The 27142-nt window shown below is 41.1% G+C and overlaps 1 protein-coding gene across 3 annotated transcripts; it reads left to right on the forward strand.

The window, feature by feature from the left end:
• Window positions 1-291: 291 nt before the first annotated feature.
• znf574 (zinc finger protein 574) lies at window positions 292-26227 on the forward strand. 3 transcript variants are annotated; one of them, XM_026185916.2, is made up of 10 exons: window positions 292-448; window positions 9181-9338; window positions 13691-14873; window positions 14960-15174; window positions 15673-15852; window positions 16107-16201; window positions 18177-18271; window positions 23192-23340; window positions 23596-23883; window positions 25267-26227. In XM_026185916.2, exons 1-10 carry the CDS (start codon window positions 436-438, stop codon window positions 25864-25866), a joined length of 2976 nt encoding a protein of 991 aa, XP_026041701.1. In that variant the 5' UTR covers window positions 292-435; the 3' UTR covers window positions 25867-26227. The 3 variants fall into 3 exon arrangements, with proteins under 3 accessions (XP_026041701.1, XP_080164141.1, XP_026041702.1); XM_080308015.1 differs by lacking the exon at window positions 292-448 and adding an exon at window positions 637-658; XM_026185917.2 differs by lacking the exon at window positions 292-448 and adding an exon at window positions 734-1130.
• The last annotated feature ends 915 nt before the right edge of the window (window positions 26228-27142 follow it).

Genomic DNA, 27142 nt, shown 5'->3' on the forward strand with positions numbered 1-27142 from the left:
ATATTACCAATGATGCTGAAGGTTTCAGTGCTGCATGTACTAAACTTTCTTTAAATAACTGTGACAGAAAGACTTCAAATATAGTAGTAAGAGGAGTATTCATTTTAAAGAATGTTTAAACGTCCTAAGAAAGCCAGGACTTTATTAGTTGGTCTAAATTCGTTTGTAAAGTGCGATCACTTTAAAATAGTGATAAATTGATGATTTGTGGTTAAACTTACAGACATATTTGTTTTGTAGCACTGTTAGTAATTGAGGGCCAATGATTGACCTCTTCACGCGTCTTGATGCTCCTGGCGCGCTTTTCGACTACAAACTCTCCGTGCTATGTGTCCTCGAACGCTATTGGCGCATTAAGTGACCGATCGAGCCAATCAGCACGAACCTTCTAACATACGGAAAAAAACTGAAGTTGTCCTATTTCCTCGACAAGCAATGTCCGAGTTAGGTAAGTGTTATTGAATATATTTGGCTTATTTTTACAAAAATACTGCTCTTATGGTCTCATATCGCAAATTGAGATTTATGTATGGAGGATTTCAACGGGGGGAGACAGCTAATATTAACTTTTAGTCTGTCGCCGCCATTATACCACCGAAGAAGCATATCCCGCCCTTCTTCTTCGGTCTTTTCTTCTTCTTCTCCTTGATATCAGAAAGTAAGCACCAGTGGTCCAAGTGGTAAAAGGGTTTAGTCGCTAGCAAATGCGTCGTTGACGCCCGCTGCCAAGGAGTAAAACGCAGGGTGTTTTATTAGCTTCCGAGCTAGCAGGATAGCTGGCTGCCACGCCGCGGACATGTTAGTAGCTTTAGGAAGATGGCCATCGCTGCATGTTAGCAGCAATCTGGTGGTCCGAGATAAAGCTCTTGGGCTGCTAACGGTTAGCCTTCGTTAGCTCGCTGATTAGCTTTCCTCCCAGCTGTTTCATATCAGACCTCCAACAACGAAGCAAACGGGACGTTTTTGAATGCGTGAAACATGAGTGACTTTTATTTTTTAGATCACCCCTCATCCGAGTCACATTGTCTCTGCAGTAACAGCTCTGAACTAACGGCTAGCATTTGAAATAACACAACCGTGGCGCAATATTAGCACACCGTAGGGAGGGAAATAATGATAGGTGCTTGCAGGTAAATTGGCAACTGTATATCACATTTCTCTTTCTCCCTTATTGCTTGACTGAGGTGTAGTCAGTAAGACGTTACAGTTTCTGCAGGTAGGAAAGACCCAAACAGACACAGTGTGGGGCGTTACTGGTATGCCATGATATCAACAAATGGCATAAAACGAGATTTATCCATCCATTTATATATGAAGCTTATTGCTTGACTTTGTTTTTAAACGTGTGTAAAATGTTCATTTTCATGTTGTAAGTCAAGGCCAGTTAAGTTACTATATATGGTTTCTCACTGTTTGGAGTAAACATTTGTGTGTGTGTGTGTATATATATATATATATATATATATATATATATATATATATATATATATGAAAAAAGCTCAAAGAACTGTTTATCTAGGGTTTTTTTTTTTTGTTTTTGGGGTTTTTTTTTTTTTTTTGACTGATGCTGGCATTTTGGCATTATTATTATTATTTTTAAACATATAACACAAAGCACAATCCTGTCCAACTGCTTCATGGTACTTTGTGATGGTACTGTAAGGTGGCAGTAATCTTTAGGAAGATGCTGAACATTATACTTCAAAGACTTAAGTTCATTTTGGGATCATGTGTACACACTGAAATACAGGCTGTATTATTCTGTGGAATGTTACATGATCAGCTTTCTTACATAAAAGACCAAAGTGGATTTCTGTGAAGGAAAGTAGTACATCTGAGTGAAAATTGAGGCCACTTTGAAGGAAAAAGAAATCATCAATTGTAGATCTACTGAAAAAAAATACTCATGTATAACAAAGAGTGGGGAAAAATAGAAAGATAAATACTGGTGGTACCACTTATTTTTTTTTTTTATACAGAATTAAATGAAAACAAATATTATTATTATTCTTCTTATTAATAATAATAATAAAATAATAAGTCAGTTTTACCAGTAGTAATACCTGAAATAAGAAAAACAAATATATACAATTTAAGTATGATTTAAAAACTGCTATAAGTAGGGCTGTTCGATATGACCATACATATCGGATGATGATATGAAAACATCTATCGTTTCATGTTATATCGCTTGTTTCTTGGTGTCGTAAAATAGACTGTTTCCGGCAGTATTTTTTTCATTCTTTTGCTGATCACTGTAGTAGCTATATTAATTTCTTAAAGTTCTGTCTTGCTCTTATATTTACAATAACCACACTACAGACGGACAAGTGACTTTTTTTGTTAGTAACAATGGCGGTAAGACCATTGTGTGGCTCCGCCGTCCACTTGTTTATTTTCCACATGGTTATGAAAAGTCTGTACTATACAAGTTATGCCGCAAACCGGTCCGCACCACAGACTCAAACATGACAGACCTCTTCAACCACCCACGCAAGAAGAGTATGGAGAAGGTTTATGGATTAGGAGCAAAAAAGCCGTCAGGTGCTCAAAATAAACCTTAGACTAAAATGTTAGACTAGGCTTTTTTATGCAGCACACCATGTAATAAGTACAAAGAAAAAGGCAGCTGTTACAACTTATGTCTAAAAATGTATAGCTTCATGCATCAGTCAAAACACTCGACTCCACGTACACGGCGCCCAGCTGAGAACACTTCACGCAAGTTCAGTTGCTCGAGATTCATAGAATTTACAGAAAATGTAAAATTTCTGCGATTTATATCGTTGTCGGGATGAGAAATCTTTTTTATATCGGGAGGTTTTGGTCAAATTGCACAACTATAAGATCCTAAAACAAACAAAACATTTTACCATTTATAGCTTAAAAATGTCTGTAATGGGTTAAATCTCACTGTATTACTGGTTAGTGTGATATAAACTTTTGTAAGGTCCATTGACAATGATGTTGCTACTTTGTATTCTTTAGAAATAGTGTTTCGCTAGACACAACTACTGTAAGTCTAAAAATGGACTTCCCACCATTTTTATGCCATTTCACAAATTTCTAAAATGCTACACACAAATTACACACCTGTCTTAACATTTAGAACAACTGTTGAACTAGATAATGTATAATGGGATTCATCAAAATACAGCACTTGGTTTGGAAGTTATGACCACAGGTGAGGAAGTAGGTAGGGGCCAAAAAACATGATTTCTAGAAGAACACTGAAGTTTTAACTGCTCCGGGGCACTGCTGATTCCTCTCATGCAATGATACCGCTATCTGTCACGTAGCCTTATCTTTATTGATTGGCTGGGAGAAATCCATGTGGTTCTACAACCTCACAGTGAGGCATAGAGAGGCCAATTCAGATATCCATTAAAGATACTAGTTGGATTTTGGAATACCTGTGAAAGCTCATTACATTGTTAAATAAAACTATTGTTGCTCAAAAACCCAAAATCAGAGCAGTAAGACACACTTTTTTATGGCTTATCTCACATACATCACCATGCTGTAAATACTAAATATTGTGTGCCAATAGTGTGTGTTTCTTTCTCTGTATGTTTTTTTAATGTCTAATGGCTTTATTTAGACTGGTAAATAGGCTGTAATCAACAGGATTTAGGAAAGAAGTTGCATGTAATATAAAGAAATGGCTTGTTTTGCAAGTATTTTTTTGACTTTGCATTATTGTACGTACTTGTGTTCTACACTGTAATCAATCTGGTCCTTTATGACCACTTAAAATATCTTTATAAAAATGTTATATTGGAATTTCTGCTGCCCTCTTGGCCAGATCTCTTGTGAAAAAGACATTTTAATGTCACTGAGAGTATTTATCTGGATAAACAAAGCCACTATTGTTAAAGGCACTTAGAGAAAAAGTGATTGCAGCTTACATCGCAGGACAGGAATTTTCTTTCTGGCTCATACTTGACTTGGTATCTTTCATGAGATATATGTGGATTTGTTTGACAGGTTAAGTTATTTACGACCATATAGAGAATCAGAATCAGAAACTTTATTGTCATTGTCATGAGAACAACGAAATTAAGAATGGTCCCCGATCATTGCATCATCCCTAGCAATATCAAAATATAAATAAAACAATAAAATTCAATAAATAAAATAGATAGAATACTTAAAATACTAATAAGATATAACAGTAAAACATTCACATACATTCCCACACACATGCTTCAGACCGTGCATAGATTAACACAAGAGTGGCGTGATGGACATTTTTTTGTAGTATTCAGATGTGTTATTGCAGTTGGATAACAGCTGTGTTTGAGTCTATTAGTCCTTGCTCTGATTGCCCTGTACCGTCTGCCTGAGGGCAACAGTTCGAACAGGGAGTGGCCAGGATGTGAGGTGTCTTTTATGATGTTTTGGGCCTTTTTAAAACAGTGGGCGTTGTGTAGAACTTCCAGTGTGGGGAGAGGGCAGCCAGTGATCTTTTGGGCGGTGTTAATGATCCCTTGGAGTGCTTTCCTCTGAGCCCCTGTGCAGCTAGTGTACCAGATGCATATGCAGTAAGTTAGAACACTTTCAATGGTGGCTCTGTAGAAGGACACCAGCAGTCTCTGTGTGATGTTATTCCTCCTGAGAATTCTCAGGAAGTACAGTCTCTGTTGGGCCTTTTTCAGCAGCTCGGAGGTGTTCACACTCCAGGAAAGGTTCTCCTCTATATTGACTCCCAGGAAGCGGAAGCTTGCCACCCTTTCTACACAGTCCCCATTTATGAATAGTGGTTGGATCTCTGCCTTTTTCCTTCTGAAGTCTATTATGAGTTCTTTGGTTTTTGAAGTGTTGAGGAGGAGGTTATTGGCCTTACACCATGACGTCAGCTGCTCCACCTCGTCTCTGTACGTAGACTCGTCTCCCTTGGAAATGAGCCCCACCACTGTGGTGTCATCTGCAAATTTCACAAAGATGTTGCTGTGGTGGCGAGGAGTGCAGTCGTGTGTGTAGAGAGAGTAGAGCAGTGGACTGAGCACACAGCCCTGGGGTGAGCCAGTGCTGAGACTCAGGGCTGAGGATGTGTGATGGCCAACTCTGACTCTCTGTCTACGGCCCGAGAGGAAGCTATTGATCCACATGCAGGTGCTGTATGGAAGCCCCAGGTCTTGTAGCTTGGCCACCAGTTTGTGTGGAAGGATGGTGTTAAAAGCTGAGCAGTAATCCACGAAGAGCATCCGCACATAGCTACCATGCTCTTCCAGGTGAGTTAATGCAGCATGGAGTGCTGTGGCTACAGCGTCTTCCGTGGATCGGTTTGCTCTGTAGGCAAACTGGTGTGGATCCAGGCTGCGGGGCAGGGCTGCTGTGATGTGTCTGCGGACCAGCTTCTCAAAGCATTTCATTACCACTGGGGTGAGTGCCACCGGTCTGTAGTCATTCAGGCCGGTGATGTGGGGCTTCTTAGGCAAGGGGACTATGGTGGAGGACTTCAGGCAGAGTGGGACAGTCGCCTGTGCGAGGGATTTGTTGAAAATCCTGGTGAAGATCCCAGCCAGCTGTCCTGCACAATCCCTTAATATTCGACCTGGCACACCATCAGGACCCGCCGCCTTCCTCGGGTTAACAGCCTGCAGGGTTAATATAAATACCAACAGTGGGTTTTTGGCACAACACTGGGTGTACCATTTACTTTGTGTGTGTGTGTGTGTGTGTGTGTGTGTGTGTGTGTGTGTGTGTGTGTCCACTCCTTGGGAACATTTACAGGGAGTGCAGAATTATTAGGCAAGTTGTATTTTTGAGGAATAATTTTATTATTGAACAACAACCATGTTCTCAATGAACCCAAAAAACTCATTAATATCAAAGCTGAATGTTCTTGGAAGTAGTTTTTAGTTTGTTTTTAGTTTTAGCTATTTTAGGGGGATATCTGTGTGTGCAGGTGACTATTACTGTGCATAACTATTAGGCAACTTAACAAAAAACCAATATATACCCATTTCAATTATTTATTTTTACCAGTGAAACCAATATAACATCTCCACATTCACAAATATACATTTCTGACATTCAAAAACAAAACAAAAACAAATCAGCGACCAATATAGCCACTTTTCTTTGCAAGGACACTCAAAAGCCTGCCATCCATGGATTCTGTCAGTGTTTTGATCTGTTCACCATCAACATTGCGTGCAGCAGCAACCACAGCCTCCCAGACACTGTTCAGAGAGGTGTACTGTTTTCCCTCCTTGTAAATCTCACATTTGATGATGGACCACAGGTTCTCAATGGGGTTCAGATCAGGTGAACAAGGAGGCCATGTCATTAGTTTTTCTTCTTTTATACCCTTTCTTGCCAGCCACGCTGTGGAGTACTTGGACGCGTGTGATGGAGCATTGTCCTGCATGAAAATCATGTTTTTCTTGAAGGATGCAGACTTCTTCCTGTACCACTGCTTGAAGAAGGTGTCTTCCAGACAGTAGGCAGTAGGACTGGGAGTTGAGCTTGACTCCATCCTCAACCCGAAAAGGCCCCACAAGCTCATCTTTGATGATACCAGCCCAAACCAGTACTTCACCTCCAGCTTGCTGGCGTCTGAGTAGGACTGGAGCTCTCTGCCCTTTACCAATCCAGCCACGGGCCCATCCATCTGGCCCATCAAGACTCACTCTCATTTCATCAGTCCATAAAACCTTAAAAAAACCAGTCTTGAGATATTTCTTGGCCCAGTCTTGACGTTTCAGCTTGTGTGTCTTGTTCAGTGGTGGTCGTCTTTCAGCCTTTCTTACCTTGGCCATGTCTCTGAGTATTGCACACCTTGTGCTTTAGGGCACTCCAGTGATGTTGCAGCTCTGAAATATGGCCAAACTGGTGGCAAGTGGCATGTTGGCAGCTGCACGCTTGACTTTTCTCAGTTCATGGGCAGTTATTTTGCACCTTGGTTTTTCCACACACTTCTTGCGACCCTGTTGACTATTTGATTGTTCGATGATCACGCTTCAGAAGCTTTGCAATTTTGAGACTGCTGCATCCCTCTGCAAGATATCTCACTATTTTTGACTTTTCTGAGCCTGTCAAGTCCTTCTTTTGACCCATTTTGCCAAAGGAAAGGACGTTGCCTAATAGGGTGTTGATGTCATTAGACCACACCCCTTCTCATTACAGAGATGCACATGACCTAATATGCTTAATTGGTAGTAGGCTTTCGAGCCTATACAGCTTGGAGTAAGACAACATGCATGAAGAGGGTGATGTGGACAAAATACTCATTTGCCTAATAATTCTGCACTCCCTGTAATAAAAACTAGGGGTCCACTCGGTGTATGATAGAAGAAAAAATATAGTAAAGGATTTTTTTTAGTGTTCATTTTGAGAATAAAGTGGAAATGTCAAGAGTAAAGTCAACACCCTTAGTCCCTGGGCATTTTGCAATGTGCCTTCATGTGGACTTGTGAAATACCATCAGTCGCAGCCTTGTCTTATAATGCAACGCCCCCCCCCCCCCCCCCCCCCTTCTGACTAGACACAATTTTCTGCATCACATTTTTAATACTTAACCCCACACTGTATTTATGTTCTAAGAGAAATAATTTAGTTGTTCTCTAAGGTATGATTTTAATAACTCATCTGCACAAGGCATTTTGTTGGGATTTCACCTGCCATGAACATAAATTTGACATCAGTGTGACTTGAAATTGGCCGCTTGATTAGTGCGCTTACAGTAAGAGATGTCATAGATGGTCGTATTCCTTGTGATGCTTCCTCCTTGAGGTCTACTGCAGAAAAGCAGCTATGGTTTAACACACAGTTCCCTCATGTGCTGATGCAGAATTATAGTCTTTTCACAGTAAATTTGGAAACAGTCCTCATGCACAGCTTTTGTCCACATCACATTTTCCCTTATCCAGCGATTGAAAAGAAACTTCTTTTCAGTGTCTGACCACAATCCTCTGACAAGGTCTACAGGCTGTTTGTCATAAATTAGAAAAAATTAGTGCCAGAGTTATCTGTGTTAATAACCACAGGTTTATCTTTAAAATGAAAGAATCAATTTTAGTTGAGTACGTCCTATTAGGATAGTTGCGGAGAGGCCGCACTGAAGATGTCTACAGCAGGTTGTTTGCTGAAGCAGTCACAGTTTCTTTAAAGAGTACTCTGGTTTGTTAGTGTTTTCTAAGGTTATTTCTCACTCAGAACGAACTTTCACATCCAGTGTATTGTATGTAGCTGCATTTTCATTAAATGTAGTAAAGAGTGCCAACGCTTTTGAACAGTTGGCCCTGCAGGCCGTGATCAGAGATCACTTACTGTAAATGGATAGTAACTTCATGTATTTGCTTGACACGCGTGGTTTCATTATGATTACCTTTAGGATGAATTAACATTGCATAATTATCAGCACCCTGACCTATATCAATACTTTGGCACTGGTGAGTCTGGTACCAGTACCAATTTATTACTGCTCTTAAGTCCCTATGCTTATTCATGAGATGTCTCATCAAAACGAAATCTAATTATATCGCCTGTATTAACCTTTATATTTCCTCGTTGTCTGCCAATTAAAAAGATAAACCAGAAAGTGCGTTGTTGAATTGATGTGTTTCAGAGATAAACACGTGTGCCTCTCACTGGGTTTCTTTCATTTTGAAAGGTTTCTTTTTTTCCAAAGAGGAGCATTGCTTGTGGAGGTCTAAATGCTATCTTGTGAGTAGGAAGGCTTACAGACATAGTGTTTTGGTTATTACATTCGACAGGAGTGTGAGCTAGTCTGCACCACCAGTGGGTCCAATTACAGAACATATCTAATTGATGTTGGAGCTGAACACAAGCTCAGGCCGTGAAATGGCACAGAGACAGAGAGAAAGAGTTGGCAAGGTCTCCACCTGAGCAGCAACCTGCATGGTCAAAATAACAATTAGCTCGGCTCAGTGCATGGTGAGTCATCTTGGCAATCCCACAGTTTGCATACTGGCAATTGTGTCCAAGCTGCTGTGTTGATTAAATATGCAGACACTTCTTTTCATCAGAAGAGGGCAATGTTCACAACCAAACTCCAAATGTAAAGCACTTACAGATCTGTATAAGATTCACGTAGTGATGTTACTTATTCAAAGCATGCATTCGTTTTGAGAACTGTTGCACTTTTATCTACATCAGCTTGCATTGCTGCACTTCTCATGAAATGTTTTTTAATTTCTAATCCCCCTACAGCCATGGAGAATTCGTCCGTCTACATGTGCTTCCCCTGCTACCAGGAGTTTAACACCCTGGAAGAGGTCCTCAAGCACCAGTTGACATGCACTGCTGGCGATGAACCGCCAGACACATCTGGAACCAACGCCGTCACCATCCCGGTGCTGCAGACACAGGTGAGTGCTGACACAGTTGCCACTCCGCCGTTTTTGTCATGTGACTGTGATTTTTAGCTGGACAAAAAGGCGATTAAAAACCTTAAATTATGACAGCGTGGCCTGAAATAACCATCTGTGTGATCACATAAAAGCCTCTGAATCATATCTGGAGAGTGACTTTGAAGTGACACGTTTAACTTTAGTCATAAATTCACAATGCACTGCTACTTATCAAAGTAATAGTGACCTTGGTGCGAGCACTTAAGATGGTGTTGTTTGTGATTATTTACTGACATATTTCAAGGTGCTGCTGCATATTAGTCTCTGATTTATGTGCACCCTGACATCATACCTTTAATCACAGAGTAACCAGTAAGTCTTTTTGGGTTAGTGGCAGAAAATTAGCTGTAATATAAGTTAACAATGCATTTGCGTTGTCATTTTTTTCTTGTTTGCCCATAATGGACATTAAAATGAAGAGAATCTCAGTTCATGATGGTTTTCTATTACATATTTACTTTGGAGAAGAGAAAATTCTTCCCATTTTGGCTCTGGTTGTATTTTGACTGAATTAGGACTAGACCCCTAACCTTTACTGTTATGTACTCACAATAGTTGTGTGTTAAGGTAAGAAGATTATTAAACAGTTCAACTGCTTCCTGTCCAGTAATGAGAAAAGAACACATTTGCATGCTGTTCGTCTGAGTAATGAGTCACTACTCAGGGAGACGTGTGGTTGTGCGTTAAAAGTAGATTAAGAATAGACTGTTAAACTATTAATTCAAGCTTTTTATGTCAGAATGAACAACAAAACATGCTTTATAGTTTGAATAAGCTCTCACAGTCTGTACTTATCAGACTTGTAGGCTAAGCCCTGTTCTCAGTGTTGGTTTGTACAAGATTTTCTTTCTTTTTTTAAAGAAATATATTAGGTTATGTCAGTGGTTCCCAAACTTTTTTTGCTAGGCCCCCCTTTGTTTTACAAGAAAAATGTTCGCGCCCCCCGCACACACACGCACAAACACATCCTCCAATCACACACACCTAAATTTTGCTCCATTGCAGTTTCTTTCACACCTCAAACATTTAGTAAAAAATTAAGCAAATACAAGTAATCTGCAATAGATGACAGGTAGTAATAAAATAAACTGCTAACTCTTTTACGCTACGTCCGCACCTACACGGGTATTTTTAAAAAACGCAGCTGTTTCATCCACACATAAACAGCGTTTCGAATCACCGAAAACAGAGATTTTTTAAAACTCCTTTTTTGCGTTTACGTGTGGACGAGGAATACAGAGTTCGTCACTATCACTATGAATACATTTTTCAAAAAATGCCTCTCTGTACAAAATGGGTTTAAAAACATAAACAACTGTGGGATGCTGTTTGTCCATGATTTGAACCGGGGGAACAAATCGTGGCAGGATCAACATGATATTATTTGTATCCCACTGTAACTTTACTGTATAAAGAGCTAACATCTCCAGAATGCCAGGAGTAGTTAGTCATTACAAGTGTTTGTGACCTAAAAATCAAGAATGTGGGATACTGTTTGTCCCTGATTTGAAAAGCCCAGCGCTGCTCACAGGGAAAACCAATTCTGCAGGGAAGACCTACCTTGGCACTTGTGCAGGTGAAACCAAAGGGAAGATATGCTTCACCATATTTTCTAGTCTTTGGCTTAGAATGAAGTTGGTTTGGAAACATATTCGGCAATGCTTCATCTCCTGCTTTGCGTTTCTGTGGGCGCCCCGTGCTAGCAGTGTCCAAGCGTTTTGGTTTTTTTCCCCCCTTTTCATACTGCCCCCCCCCCCCCCCCCCCCCCCCCCCCCCCGCCCCGCCATGGCTCTGCGGCCCCCACACTTTGGGAAGGTCTGGGTTACGTGATGCAGTAGCTGCAGGATTAAAAGAAAAATGTGCCAGAATTGGTTTATTTTTGAGATTTAATTGGATAAACCAGAGCAGAGGAAAGTGGAAGAAGAGGAGGACGTGCTGAAAGTGGCAGACCAGATTGAGATCCATGATGCTACATTTACATGTTATCCAATGAGGCTGGCTGAATCACCAGAGTGGTCCCCATGCTGCAGTAATAACGAACAGACTGTTTTCTTTTTGACCACCGTACCCTTTTGCTTCTGTGGGTGAGCTTTGCCAGCTATGCCATTTTTTCACCTTAGTGTTTTCCTTCTGTATTGTTTCCTCTTGTATGTTAATACTGCTGTTGTTTTTATTCTTTGACTTGGCTTTTAGAGGGGTGCAGATATTTACATAATGCACTGTATTCACTATTTCTTACGGTGTGCTTTCAGGTTGGTAAATACTCTTTGGGAAAGCATTAGTCTTCTGAAAATGTGGTCTGAATTGCAGGGTTTGAAAGTTGCATAATGAAAAGAGTTATTCCATTTAACTTTGACATGTTGAGCTGAGTCTTGTGAAGTAGCTGCCACTTTTCTTTTTTATTATTTTCTTTTATTTGCCATTCCTGTGACAGCTTCAGAAAGCCCGCAGGGTTAAAAGCAGTCACTGCCCCTCGTTTAGCAGTAGGGCACGGCTGTCAAAGCTTGTGCCTGGACTTCCATCCTTACAGTCTTCACCATACGTCCATAAAGCGGCGGCGCTCATGACAGACAGATTGCATCCTGAGTCGCCAGCAGGAAGAAGAGCAGGAGAAATGCATCAGTCAGAGCAAAAAAACCCCAATAAATTAAAATAAATCCCCATAACTCAAATAAACATATTGCTCACATTTAACATCAGATGATATTTAGCGTTTTACTGCTTTTGTTTATGACACATTCAATTAATATTTTTTCTGTAGTAGGAAAAAAATACAAATTGTGCAAACTGCTTGAGCGTTACAGCACTGTGGATTTGTAGAGTAAATACAAGCAGGCATTATTGTAAAGATGTTTGTTTAAAGAGCACAAACACAAAACGATGCTATCATTTAAAATAAAAAGTCAGTGAAATTAGTTTTAAAACGTGAGTCAAAAGGCAGTTAATGGCAGCATGTGTATTTTGCTTTTTATTTATTACAACAAATGTATTATATGTTATATAATGTTTATGCACACTATCAAAACTACATTCCTAACTTGGGTATGGATGCAGGGCTTCCTGGTCGCGGTTTGCAGGATTGAGATTTGGGGAGTTTGGAGGCTGGGTCAGTGCCTTGAACTCTTTGCTGGAGAGATGTTTCTGCTATCTGGGAGGTACATAAACATTTCCTGGACTAAAACAACCCTCTTAAGGGACTTACCCCCCCCCCCCCCTCCCCCCGCGCCCACTAGGGTTTAAATAGCTGGCACGCTCCATGATTGGAACTAAAGAAGCCATTGGATGAGAGGCTAAACATCTTCAGGAAATTTTGAAAAGTCCAGTTGCTTTCTTTTCTAGCTCCTTAGACCTGGACTGTGTTTAGGTACCTCACATGTGTCACAGTACCATCCATGTGAGGGCTATGAACAGTTACTCTTAATTTGATTATTGAAGTTTAATTAAAACCAGATATTTGGTTGTAAAAATTCATAATTTTAAAACAAATTAGCACTGTCAGTGCCGCCTTTGTTTTCTGAGCCACCCAGCATTTGAAGCTTGATTTCTCCAACAAAAGTTGTTAAACCCAGCGTTGCTGTGTGGTTAGCGGAGCGCTATCCATCCATAGTACTGCATCCTGTGTGAGTCAAAGTCACAACAGTGGGAATTTTGAATGAAAAATTAAGTGTTATTTTTGGCCACATTTGAAAGCACTGATCCACACGAATGCCAGAAGCCAAGGTTTCCCAGCAGGTCATTGATTTTAACGAGATGATCGATGTTACTCACTTTGCCTACCAGTGGGTTCAATGTTGTGGGTGATGGCTGCGTAGGTGTGTGTGTTGTGAAGCAGCTAGACCACATCTGAGGGTGGTCTTCAGTTCTCACACTCCAGAATACCACAACAAAGAAAATACAAATCATTACATGTGAGACATGTTGAACAGCTGTGATTGACAGCTCCAGATGCCTTTAACCCCGACCTTGATGCTCTGTTTTTATCATCCAAATGGGTGGAGGGCACGAAGGTAAGACCCTGTGGAGTGACCCTTGCAACCCTGATGGGCCTTTTGATTGTTATCAGCCAGGCTGAGGCCTTATCTTGGTTGTCTGGAGCTCTCAGGGGAACCTTGGCTCTAAGCACACACTGCTTTAATTGACCTGAGTACCCCAACACTGAATTCTCATCTTTCATCCTTTAGAAAGAATAAAACTGGAAAAAAGGAAAAAACCCAAAGCGTATTGACTTGTTATTGCAACAAGTCGTTTTATTTGTATAAACAAAGATTTTAAAAACTGTCTTTATTCTTTTTCCTTTCTTGTCTTTGCAGCAACATATAATAAATATATCAAAGACAGATGCACTCCCACAGATTGAAGTTCAAGCAGAAGAGCCGTCTGTGCAGGCTGTTGAAAGTGCTCCCCCTGAGGATGAAGTCAGCACATCGTCAGATCAGCCCAGGATCCTCTACCAGTGTGGGGATTGTGATGAACTTTTCAAAAGCCTTGTACTTTGGCAGCAGCACCGTAAAGAAGGGGCATGTCAGCAGTCTGACATGTCTGAGAACAAGTCAAAACCAGATTCAGAAACTATGCCAGAGACTTCCTCAGTCCAGAGTGCAACCATACCTTTATATTCAGTCGCTGAATCCTCTTTCTCACAGCATGAAACTAACAAAAATATCAATTCAGATGCAGTTGAAAAAGCTTTGCATGAGCTGGAGCAGCAGGAAGGTACAGAGACCAATTCATCTCAGAGCTCTGATCCTCCTATTTCCGAGGTAGTTTCAGTCTCTAATCCAGATGAGTCGTCACCTAAGAGAAGAGGGGCAAACAAAAAGCCAAAGCCTGAACCTGTGCTCTTGTGCGTGGACTGCGGCTCGTGCTTCGGCCTGGTGTCAGAACTAGTGGCTCACCGCAAGACCCAGCACGGCTTTGAGGAAGCTCTGCACCGCTGCTCCGTGTGTGGGGAAAGCTTTCTAAATACCACTCTCTTCCTCTACCACCGAAAACAGCACCGACAGAAGGGCGAGGAAAAGGCGGTAGAGGTTACCGAATTGACTTCAGAGGTTTTTACTCAGAGCAATGGCGCAGATCAGCAGGACCACGGTGCACCTTCTGCCTCCGCCAGTGTTGACGCCACTTTCACACAGCCCGAGCTGTTCGTGTGCACCCTTTGCCTTCAGAGCTTTAGCGACGAGGGAGGGCTGGTTACACATCGTAAGCAGAAGCACAACCTTAATGAGCCGCTACACACGTGTGCCCACTGTGATATGAGCTTCATGAACACCACCCAGTACCTGTATCATTGGCGGCAGCATCGCTTCATGCCAGTGACAGAGGTGGCTGATGGGGCAGAAGCTGTTGGTGAAACAGCCACCACCAAACCTCAGGATAGTCCACAGAGCACAAAGCGACTGCTTTCCTCACCTGGTTCGGCTGGTGAATCAGGTTCCCCCCTTCCTAAGAGAAGCAGGCCTTCCTTCAGGATCCTGAGTGCTAATGCACTCAAAGGTAAGTGAAATTCATTACTTTAAAACACAACTACAAGGCAGTAGTTGTTTTGTTTTTTTTAACAAGAATTTTTGTTCTTTACTCAGGAAACAAGAGTTCAGATATTAAAGAAGAATTAGAGGCCAACACTGGTGCAGACTCGGACAACACCAATCACCCTCCGCCTGCCAAGCTGCTACAGGACTGGGCTCGAACACCACTCCCGCACGTGTGCCCGTACTGTGGCAAAACCTTCACGAGACGCGTCTTCCTCCGCACGCACGTCTACAGCCACACCGGAGAAAAACTTTTCACCTGCAAGGTGCCAATCAAACATTCAATCAGGGTGTCTCTGTCTCGAGTCTCAGGAATGACTTACATTTTTTGTGCAGAAGACTTTGATGAGATGATGTAATGCTGTGAAGTGAAGTGAAGGCTGACATCTCCAGCCTCATTATGTTTGACAGATTCCTTGGTGTCTTTGCATAATGACGTCTGTTTAAAGTACAAAAGTAGAATCTGAGCAAATGTAGATATGAAAATGTCCACAAAAGTTTGGGCATCGCTGAGCAAGTTACAGGTTCAAGTAAAAAGAAGACGGCTTCTACAATATAGAACTGATGAGACGACAGGGAAATAAGTGTGTGTGTTTGGTAAATTTCTGAAACATTTCAAGAATTGTAATTCTCTTACCTCTTTTCATTTAAAAAATTGGGATATGTGACTCGCTCAGAGGTTTCCGTACTTCAACACGGCTTCATTTGCTTGCAAAAAGTGTTTAAAACTGTTGACACTAATTCTGGTTATTGTTTTTGTGAAGGTCTGCACAAAGTCCTTCACCAACTCGCAGAGCCTGCTGCGCCACAGCATGAGCCACACGGGCAACAAGCCCTTCAGCTGTGATGTCTGTGGCAAGAACTTCTCCCAGGCAGCCACCCTGAAGAGACACCAACGCATTCACACATCGACACTACCTCGCCGCAAGCGTGGCCGCAAACCGGTACCAGCTCCGCCATTTAATATTAATCACAATAGCTCTCTGATTGAGCATTTTATTTCAAAATCTTGTAAAATATCTTAATATTCGTAGATATTGTTGAATATTATTGATATTGGAAGTGATTTTGATAGTAGGTGAAATGGTAGATAATGTGTTCTGTAATAAAAAGCTACATTTAAGTTTAAGTCACTATGTGAGTATCTTGCTGGTGAAACCCTTTTTATCGATATTGATTGTTGTGTCTGTCAATGCAGGTGTGCAGTTTGGACAACGAAGGAGCTGCTCATCTCTTCCCTTGTCCTAACTGTCCTTCACGCTTCAACACCGAGGATCAACTCAACCATCACAAGTAATAACACTTTTTTTCTGACGTTATTTTTTTACTTTCGGCACCTTGTATTTTGCTGGTGTTGGTGGAAATAACTAGAACGTGTCAATATTCAATCAAATTCAAAATCTGTTTACCGCATAACTACATTAGAATTACATTAGCAAACAGAAGGCAGGACAGGATTTAGATAAACCTCCCTCCCTCTTGCCGGGAGCTGTAGCAGCTGAGCCGTGTCCGACCACTGAGCAAGACCTTTAAGCTGTGTAGCAAACACACTGAGATGTCTGTGTGCCCTTGAGCCACATATGATTGACAGACGCAGGCCCAGTAAATTAAGATGAGAACGATAACTGCACAGAACAGGAGAAAGAGCCTGGTCATGTCCTACCTGGCTGAACAAGGGGGATAGGATGTACACTACAGTGTGTGTGTGTGTGTGTGTGTGTGTGTGTGTGTGTATATATGTATATAATATTGACTTAACATGATCTAGTGTGCTAAGTACTATTGTCACTATTTCTTCCTCATTAAACCCAAAGACTTCACCAAAATGTAATCATTTTAAGTCTTTTAATTATCTTGATGTTACGTAAAACACTGAAATGGTTACTGTTACAATATCTAGGAGGAAAAAATCGACATAATTGTAGGAGATTAATAAATTATTATTTTGGTGAACAGGAACATGTGGAAAATGTGGAGGGGCAGAAAAGGCTCATCTCATTGTCTTGATGACATCCTCGAGTTCACTGGTTTCTGTGAAAAACTCTTTAAAACCTGAACGATCTCATTTTGAAACGGTGTTAACTCAAGGTTCTTTACTACCTTTATCCTGAGCTTTAAACTGCAACGCACACTCTTTATGAGGACACACAATACTAAGACCTTGAGTTAAGATTGTGGGTTAGTTTTTTTTGTTTTTTTTTTTAAATGAATTACATTTTTTTATATTCCCAAGCTCAGAAATAAACCTTTACACATAAAAAGATGAAGGTATCAAACTTCTCCTGAAGCTTCCAGCAAGAAAGCAAGTAAGAGTATTTCCAAAGTGGTAGAGAGGAGAGTACGGACGTCTTAGATGTTTACGGAATCTGCAGCATACAAATGTGTCTCATTTGCATGTAAAATGATTCAACATTGAGCTCATTTTCTGCTGATTGAAATATTGATGAATCAACAGGGTTTAAATTAGGTGTCAGTGTACATCTAATTTAAACCCTGATACTTTACGTGTGACGTGACCCCTGCTCATCACAGAACATCTGTCTTGAAGGGGGCGACCCTGACGGGGATTTTAATCCTTCTATCTGGCTCGAGGTCAACTGTCCCTGAAATATTGAATTCTCTTGTCGTTTAACAGGGAACAGAAAGACTCTGGCCTTGGATGGTCTTTGCACATAACCTCTAGCTTCCAATTTTACTTTGAATTAGTCATGTGGTGGATTAATACAGATATTTGTTTGTATGTAATATTTAGCAAAGTTGTGGAAACTGAAACATCATCCCTGCTTGTTCTGATTACGCGAAGCTGCACGCACAGCAAAGAAGTGTTTTTTTTGTTTTCTCCTTGTAAAAACAGGCCTGATGCAGGAGTAGGTGAATACATCCTAGCAGTTCTCTCCTCCCCTAAGGCTATACTCAGTGTAACGTTATGCAGAGGATAAATATAGTCTTTCATGTCTAACCCTGACGCCTCCCAGTTTACTGCTGTTCTTTTATCTCCGGTTGTTTGTACACTACGCCGGTACCCCTCATTTGACCTGACGTACAGCTAAGTACATACGAGGTGGCAGATTAAGACCAAATCATGACTTTAATCACACACTTTTATGTGTCTCTGAATTAGGACTGCTTAAGTATTTATATTGGGAGCTATAATTGTTATATATGTATGTTGTATATGTTTATGTCCTTGGCCTATGATTTCAATGTTTTTGGCTCTATTTGAATGTAGCATTAATAAAAATCTGTTAATACTTCTGTGTTTGAACAGATTGTTGCACACCAGCCACCCCTTCCCTTGCGGCGAATGTGGAGAGGCCTTCAAACGTAGGAAAGACCTGGACCTGCACTCTCTCATACATCAGGGTAAGAGTTCAAGACTTGGACTTGTATTTTATATTTTTATAGTTAGCAAGCAGTAGCCCGATTTTTCTTTGATATTGATTTTGGTGTCTATTATTCTGACCTTATTCTTTGCCCGAGTTCTTGCACTGCGTCATGTGTTAATCTTACTTCCATCAAAGAGGAAGAGAAAAAGTTTTTTGTTTGTTTTTTTTAAATCAGCAAGCATTGATTCAATGAGAACTGAAGAAGCTAATGAAAAACAAAACTGGCATTCGTTTATTCATTACGACACGTTTTACCTGAAAACTTTCTGGACTACAAGATAGCTGTAATAAATCATGGATTTTTCTGGAGAGGAGAACAAGTGAGTCTGTTTTATTATTGTTTAGTTATTTACTAATAGCTAGCAAGCTAATGCCAGAAGGGCTTCTCCTGGGTCTTAAGATAAATGCCTCCTTGAACAGAATAAATTGTAGTGATAGTCAAAGCTTTTGCGTTATATAATTACTATCAGCATCTTTTAGACACACCAGATATCGATATTGGTAGTAATGCTAATACACAGCTTTTATGCCAATTTGGCAAATGATATGCTTCTGTACACATTTTGAGCATTGTGTAAGAACGATAATCAAATGTCTATTTTGGAGATTTGGAACCCAAATTTAAAGATGCACAAGATGATGATAGTGGTCACACTTTACTGCTTAATGCCCCTAAGGTCCACCACACAGGACACTTTGTATCATCTTATTACTGTGTGACCTCTATCCAGCTTTCACTTGTTGGCTCAGTCTTTAGCCTTCGTATAGTTTTATCATGTTCAGCAGCTTTTTATGACCCTATAGCTCAGGAATTTAATATGTATATATTGTATTTTTTTGAATAGGTGAAAACAGAATAGTAGCATAGCAGATGTTAGGGAGAAGGTGCTATGTCCCATTGTTTACTAACGACACAATAGTTGAAACTGACCCAGTGTTTCAAAGATTACTGTCCTGTCAAAAAAAGGATAATTGACTTGTCGGAAATCAGTCTGCAGAAGCCCTGAAAGGCTCTACTCCAGAGGAGAATATCATAGTCATTACTACGGTCAGAACACAGTTAACTGTGTAGTTGTCATTGCACCTTGTAGCTTGATAGCATTCATCTCGGAAACACCTGAAAATACTTTCCGAGGCGCTGCCAGTCAATCATACTCCCGACAGGGAGAAAATACTGAGAACCTGTGCTGTTCTGTGTAACCTAAGAGAAGATGTCATTCACAAAGAAGCAGAATGAGACGCTGAAATGTCCTCTACCAATGCATAGCTTTAAAACTAACATTATATTAAAATAAAATCAATGAAATCCCTTTATATGAGATTCTGACAAAATATTTCCAATAAGTGGGTAGAGCCAAACCCGCTTGGCATCTTTAGTTAAAAGAAAGGGACACAGCACTGCCACCTTCTGGTATGATTTAACTAATTGTATATCTTTATTCTTACTCTGACCATGAGTTAATGTTTGCCAATGTGTGTAAATAAATAGAATTAATCATTTTCATGTGATTATTTTATAACAATTTGAGAAATGGGTCATTTTAAATAAGTAATTTCTTTTACAATCCCCTAATATTAGGAAAACAAAAGCCATCTCACACCATTTATTGTACTATTACAAATGTTTTATGTCTGGTTGGCATGTTTACAGTTTACAAATTTTTCTGGGTTTAGTTGTGACATAAGTTAAACCCCTCTCGTTTCTGCCCACGGGCGGCTCATCAATAACACGTCAAAAGATATTGCATCAAAAGTACTCGTCATAGGGCATATTGATAAGAAACTGTTGAGCATGACTTTGAAGCAAAAATTTGTCAGTTTGGAACATGCCAAGCTGAACATGTTAGTTGCTCATAATGACGCAATGATATTCTGGACAGTTTGCTCTGTTCATCCTCTGACACATCATGCGTGTGTCGTCAGCGTCTTGAGCAGCTGGTACCAGCAGACCACTACCATGGCAACATTATGGGCTGCATTTGAGATGATATATGTGGGTGATATTTGTGCTTCAGGTCAACATTACACACTTTTGTTCGGTTCACTGCTCATTTGGACGAGACTGTTCCTTTGTTCTTTTTGGCGAGACTCACCTGCACTTGAGTGCTTGTGGTCAGACTTCAGTTCACTATCATACTGACTAAAGGGGAAAGAAATGCTATGTCTATGAGAAGAAGACGAACAAAGTACAACACTTGGTTTTCCCAACTTGCAGTTGGGCATGGTGAAGATCGAGAGGATGACTATGGGTATGCTACTGCAAACGGGTCTTTGCATATTTCATCAGAGGTCATCTGTCTTAAAAGTGTGATAGGTTGCTTTGGTCAGGATACTCAGGGACATGATGTCCCTCTTGGTGTCACGGAGCCTCCTACACTACAGGTATTACAAAGTGATTGAGGATATGTGTGTGATTTTTGCATGTCACTGGTTGCTGTTGGATGTGAATGTTTATTGTTGACATCTACGTTAGCTAGCAACAAACTGGATAAATGCATACACTTCTGTCTGAACTGGAGATAAAAAAAAAAAGTGGCAGGGCACCATAAGGTGAACACAGTGTCCCATATCCTTACTTTATTTCCAAAGTTTTACTATTTATCATTGAAGGGGTTTTAAATTGTGGTGGAGATGCCGAGAACCCAGCTGTTTACATATCTTGTTGTAATAGAAAAACTAGAGATGATTTTCTGAATGATTGTAGAATGATGCAGATTCAGCCAAAAATGGCTCTAACCATTTGCTTGTTGTTAATTTACAAAAATATGCCTATGGTATATGCGTTCTTCAGTGCATTAGGTCAATGACTTTCTATTGATTAGCGTGCCATGTGGAGTGGAGGAGCAAGGTGGAGGCAAATGAATTGGGTCAACATGTTGACACTTCATCTTAATCAGGGGGTGTTGGCACACCAACCTCATTAGTTACGCTTGATAAGTCAGCGTGCGGCAGAGGTCAGAGGTACAGGGCTCCTCTGAGAAAAATGTTTGGAGAGATTGATCTATTGATCCATCCAGTGCCATAGGCTGAGATTGCCCTTGTTAAAGGTTTAATTAGACGTTTTCGATAGGGAGCAGAGTGGATCTCCCCCACTGGGACAGACTGTACAGATGGTTAGCAAATTGCAAGTTATTGGCATGACGTCCTATGGATTTAATGATGAACCATCAGTGTCAGCAGTTTCCCAACCAGATTTTTGAAAGCTATCCAGGGAGCGAGGAAGTTTGGTTTACTTTGGTTGTGATGAATCAGTTAGATGATGAATGATCTAATTGACACAATTTTGCAGTTTTATAATGTTGTATAGCTCAAATAGGTAACAAGTTAATCACGGAAATTAATAACTGATTAACCAATAAATAATAACAGCTTTTATATATTAAACAAGAAATGAAATGCTCATTAAAAGTATGTTTGACTGTGCGACCAGTTGACTTGATCTGTAAATGTTGTTCCAGTCACTAGTCGGCAACAGCAATACTAGTTGGTTAAACATATGATTTTTTTTTTTTATCATTTTCATCTTAGATGTTATGCAGCTAGCTGGAGCTGCAGCTCTGGGAGATGGCAACACCCCATTGTGTGATGGGAAGTTGTAAATAAGCGACGAGTACAGTTCTGCTGTACCTTTTGCAGTTTTATGTTGGCTGTTTCAAAATGAAAAGCAATCTGGCATATGACAACTCAACCACATTCTGCACACCTGAATAAAAAAGGCTGGTGGCGGTGCTAATGTCAGCCACACTTGGGAAATTAATGTGACGTGACTCTGTGTGCAGCAAGTGTGAATATGTGCCACAAATTGGCACACATTTGGGCATCATTTAAAATACTATTTGGTTATCAAATAATGGGATTAAAGGTTTCAAATAGCTCTTGAATACATGCAGTATTTGTGCAGGCAGCATTTGACCTCATCCATTAGATTGCTCCCTTTTGACTGTTATCTGAGTGTGTTTTAATAGACTTGACTAGACAATTAATTTCATTTACATTTCTTCTCTCACTCAATCAGCTAGTGCATTAGTCGCTGGAAACATCCCTAATGAAAAGTTCTCAGAGCCCAAGATAAACTAATCAAATTGCTTATGTAACACTCCAAAAGCAAATAATTTTTAATATAGGGTGATGTAAATGTAAAAAATGTTGAAATGCACTCTGATAATTTTTTGAATTTCTATTCACAGGCATGATTGTGATACCTTACGTAGCTTTTCTACAAGTCTGATTACTATACTGATATCAACCATTCCCCTGAAGCGTAACGTTTCTATACTTGGCTTTAAAGTCTTCAGGATCATTTTTATCTTGTAGTAGCATAACATTAAACAGTCAGTGACCCACTGACTTGATGAATGCACTAAAAGTTAATAAACAGTTCTTCAAAATGATATTGATAAAGTAACTCTGTTTGATGGGGATCGGTTACATCTGGCCAGTACTCAATATGTTTAATGAGATCCACCTTGATGTCATCCTGGTGATGCAAAGAGCAGCAGCTTGTCACAGCTGAGCTCAATAAATGTTAGTCGCTTTTGTTGTCTTTGTGAATCATTATAAAAAGGGCCGCTGGTCATTTTTTAATAGGTGAGCTAAATGACGGGTTGTTTTTGGACTCTTTGCAACAACTCATGTTTTGCATCTTTTGGCACCGATTTGCCAATTTGAATCATAAACGGTAAACAGAGGCCACATTATTTGTTGACTCTGGCTGCGGCGGATTGTTTGGCCACTGTTGCCGATTCTGTATGCACCACCTGTCACTGCGCGATTGCTGGCCCAACATCAGGCAGTCGGCAAGCTCAAACCAGCCATCAGATTTCAACACGGCCATTAGCGTGTAGTATGACGAGAAATTATGACCATCTGTCTAAAATCCGACACTGTTCCATTACAGACAAGCAGCCAGCGACATGCCCTCACTGCTCATCCCAGTTTATCAACCAATCAGTGCTGGAAATCCATCTCCAGCGTTGTCCTACTACCGAAGAGGAGAAGAATACCGGTCGTGGGAGGGGCCAGGGCCGAGGACGCTGCACTGGACAGGTTGGAGACATAAAGAAATTTTTTAAAGAGAGGATGTGAGCCAGAGTGTGATTTGTTTTTTCCAATCGAATAGCTGACGGGGTTAGTGAGGGAGTGGCGATGTGTCTCACGGTCCACATTTGGAGTTGGATTGTGACATTGTACTTTAAATAAGTAGACAAAAATTTAGATAATGACGACACCGTTTCTGTCATTTCATTCTGGTTTGTCTCCCTCTCGTCTCCTTTCCCTTCCTTTTCTTTATTCCTCCCTCAGATTGAGTGTGACCTTTGTGGACACCGTTGCATGACCCAAGAGGGCCTCGACCTTCATCGTTTATCCCACACAGGCCAGACACCTCTCAAATGCCCAGTGAGGCCATGCCGCCGCCGATTTATCTCTAACAGTGCCCTGGAGGAGCATGTGCTGGCGCATTTTCAAGGAACGCTCAGCAAGTCCAAAAACCGACCCCGCTTCCGTTGTCAGATTTGCCACAAGGAATTTGCCTATAATTCCACCTTCAACGTTCATATGAGGACACACACTGATGAGAGGCCCTTTGAGGTAAGAAGCACTGTGGCGTGTACTTGTGTAAAGGTAGTTTCTTTCAGTCTTAAGAATCCTATTTCTCTCTCTTTATACAAGGTCTTGAAATCTTTTAAACACCTGTATTTCAAAATGAAACTGAGAACTGCCTCATCCCCATCCACGGTCACACCCGCTCATAGCTGCGGCCATCTCTCTGGTTCCGGACCATGGCCATTTGTGCAGAGTGTGTCCTGCGGGTGTTTTCTCCCTCTCTGTGTACCTGTGATTAATGGCAGGGCTGAGTTAGGGCCTGTCAGCTCCCCTCTGTGCCTGTTACTATTCTGGGATTCTCTCCCTCTCTCTCTGCTGCTCTGGTGACGAGGCAGGACATCAACTATAGACCCACCCAAGCCCATCTCAGCTTTAGAAATTGATTTAATATTTGTGGCTTCGCTTTGAGCCATGATCTATCAGGCAGGGTGAGGACTGCGGTTCAAGGAGCACCGGTTCTCAAACACAGAGGCAGTTACGGGGATACATTTTAATTGATATCAAATATACCTTGTGTTCCTGGAGGAACATATGTGTTTGCTCAGTTTATAAAGAGCAAACTTCACAGGAAAAGTAATTATATTAGAGTGTATTTCACAGAGATACTGAAACTGCAGATCTGTCAATAGGGATTGCAATTTCAATCTGAGTGTCCCCAGTGGGAATCAAAGCAAAGCTCAATACTGTTACTCCCCTGTAGTGCTTCAGGTTTAATCATCTATCTACTTTTATTTCATTGTCTGCGCTCATTTGGGAGTGAACAGAACAAATGTTGGTGTTGCAGGAATGATGCCGTTGAACTGTTGATTACTAAAATGATTATTTAGAAAAGTCAAGCTCTTAGATCACTGCTAATATTTTTTCTGTTGTGTAACTCTGTGTAATTTATTACACTCCCCTTACACGCAGAGCTGCAGGGTTTAGTCAAATCGATTATTTCAGCGACAGAATGTTCATCATTAGCCTGTGACGAAGCTGAAAATGACAAATGTTCTCTGGCTTCTGCTTCTTATTTGCTGGTTTTTCAGCTTTTGTCAGGTAAAACACGATATTTGAAGACGTATTTCCTTCATTTCTTTTTTCATCTGGTGTGTGGATGTCTTATTGACCAAACAATTAATTGCTTGTGTGGGACTGATGATGATGATATCTTTTTATTGCTCTGTATTTGTCCTTCCCCCTCTGTCTTCCCTATCCCATTTTCTTTCTGCTCTTTCTGTGTCTCAGCCAGGAGTGCTGCATCTGCAGAAAAATGTAAAGAGAGGTTTTAGGAATTAATTGCAGTTGAGTTTGTGTGCTGCCAGAGTTGTGAACTTAACTTTCTCGCCTCTCTCTCACCTTTTCCCCTCTTCTCTGTTCTTCCACCAGTGCGCCACATGTGGTAAGCGCTTCCGCCAGCTGCCCCATCTGCAGGATCATGAGCGCATCCACAGCGGCGTGCGGCCTTTCTGCTGCTGGATTTGCGGCAAGAGTTTCAGCGTCGCCGCTCGTCTCACCGAGCACGCCCGCACCCACAGCGGCGAGAAGCCTTACCCTTGCCCTCACTGTCCCGCTGCCTTTCGGTCTCGTTCCAACCTGGATAAACACATCCGACTTCACGGGGACCTGCCTCCGGAAACAGCGGAGCAGGTGGTTAATGCAGCTGAAGCTGCTCAGGTCCAGAAGGTGCTGGAGGGAGCCAAAGCATTGTCATCTTTGGCCACCATGGAAGAGGTCGAATCTGGCTCTGTGCAGACCATTTACGTGCTGCAGGGAGCTGAAGGGGCTACCGAGACCGTAATGATCCCATCCGATCAACTCAGCAGTTTAGAGGGAGCGTCGCAGGTTGTCATTCTGCCCTCCTCTGTACTGGGAACTCAGGCCATCACTGTTCCCACCATCACAATGGACGGCAGTGAAATCACCATGGTGGAGACGAGCCAGTCACCACAGCATACCATTGAGTTCATTATGGAGGAGACTGTTTGAAGGTAGCTTAGTAAATCGTGGACAACAAGGACATGAAAAACACTGAATGATTAATCGCTAATATAGACTGCTGGTGATCTAAATATTTTGACAGATGAAGCCAATACCCTGTACGTTTATTGTCTGGCAGATTTCCAAGAGAGTTTAAGCAAAACTCCCCACCTGTTTAATAAGTTTTCTTGAGCAGACAAGTGAATTTATGACATAGAGGAGACATTGAGCGGAACACTCACACGCTAAATTAGCTTTTCAGACTAATAGAACTGATTGTGTGCATTTACTGCCCCTGTTTATTAGGGGACGACGTGGTTGCCTATGAAGTGTTCTCTGCTTTCTTTATAATAAAACGTTTGAGCATTCACTCTTGTGAGCGTCGATCATTTCATTAGGTGGATGACAAGAGGGCATTGCCCCCGTCTCATCAGATGGGACAGACTTTATAGGTCCTGCTGTAAATTGGCACCTCAGCCAACATTAGGAAGTAGCCTGAGCTGAGAAACATAAAGACCCGCTCAGCAGCAGTCGCTGTCGAGATTTTGAAACCGCTGTTTCTTTCTGTCTCACACACACACAGACACACACTGATGTTAGCGAATGGCACAGCGAAGCAGAGTAATGTGTGTAGATCAAGTCTAATGCTCCAATAATTTGTAGGACATTACGTTATTGATTTGTTTTGTGCTGTAATTAAATACAATAATAATAGGGATACGGCGAGATTCATGATGATTTAACTGAAGTACAGCATTATGCAGTGGCAAGTTGTGTAATGAAATTATCCAGCACTTGCTGTATAGTTATCAAAAATAATGATCCTATTTGTGTCTGAATTGGAAGAGGCATAATGTGATATAAGTTTTGCCAGCGCTGCAGTAGCCCATTATAGGCTTCTAAAGTGCAGTTTATGGCTGTCTCCTACCCAGTGATTGCTGACAGGGGGGTTTGAGACCACATACACGCAGAGGCACTCAGTCTTAGTTTGTTTTCATGTCATAGAGGCAGAAATGCTGATGATTGTGCGGGTAACTGAAATGGGGAAATGGCAGCATTTCTGCAGAGTGAGACGCACATCAGGAAATAGAGGGCTCCTGAGGAGCAAAAAGAAGCCGGTGCCAAAACTTGAGGAGCTTTTCGCTGCTTTTTTTGAGACACTCAAAAGCCTGTGAGTCAATAAATACATGTTTTTTTTCCCTCTTCCTGGCAAATCATGAGAGCTGATATTCTGGTGGAGTGCCATTTATTATACCTGCTGCTTGACATTGAAACAAAAACACAC

This window comes from Astatotilapia calliptera, chromosome 11 (assembly GCF_964374335.1).
Source record: "Astatotilapia calliptera chromosome 11, fAstCal68.1, whole genome shotgun sequence".
Taxonomy (NCBI): Eukaryota; Metazoa; Chordata; class Actinopteri; order Cichliformes; family Cichlidae; genus Astatotilapia; species Astatotilapia calliptera.

Excerpts from the sequence above, each read along its gene's own strand:
- znf574 (XM_026185916.2), top strand. Across the intron at positions 15,853-16,106 it reads GCAAGCGTGGCCGCAAACCG|GTGTGCAGTTTGGACAACGA; the intron begins GTACCAGCTCCG and ends CTGTCAATGCAG. Across the intron at positions 16,202-18,176 it reads GATCAACTCAACCATCACAA|ATTGTTGCACACCAGCCACC; the intron begins GTAATAACACTT and ends GTGTTTGAACAG.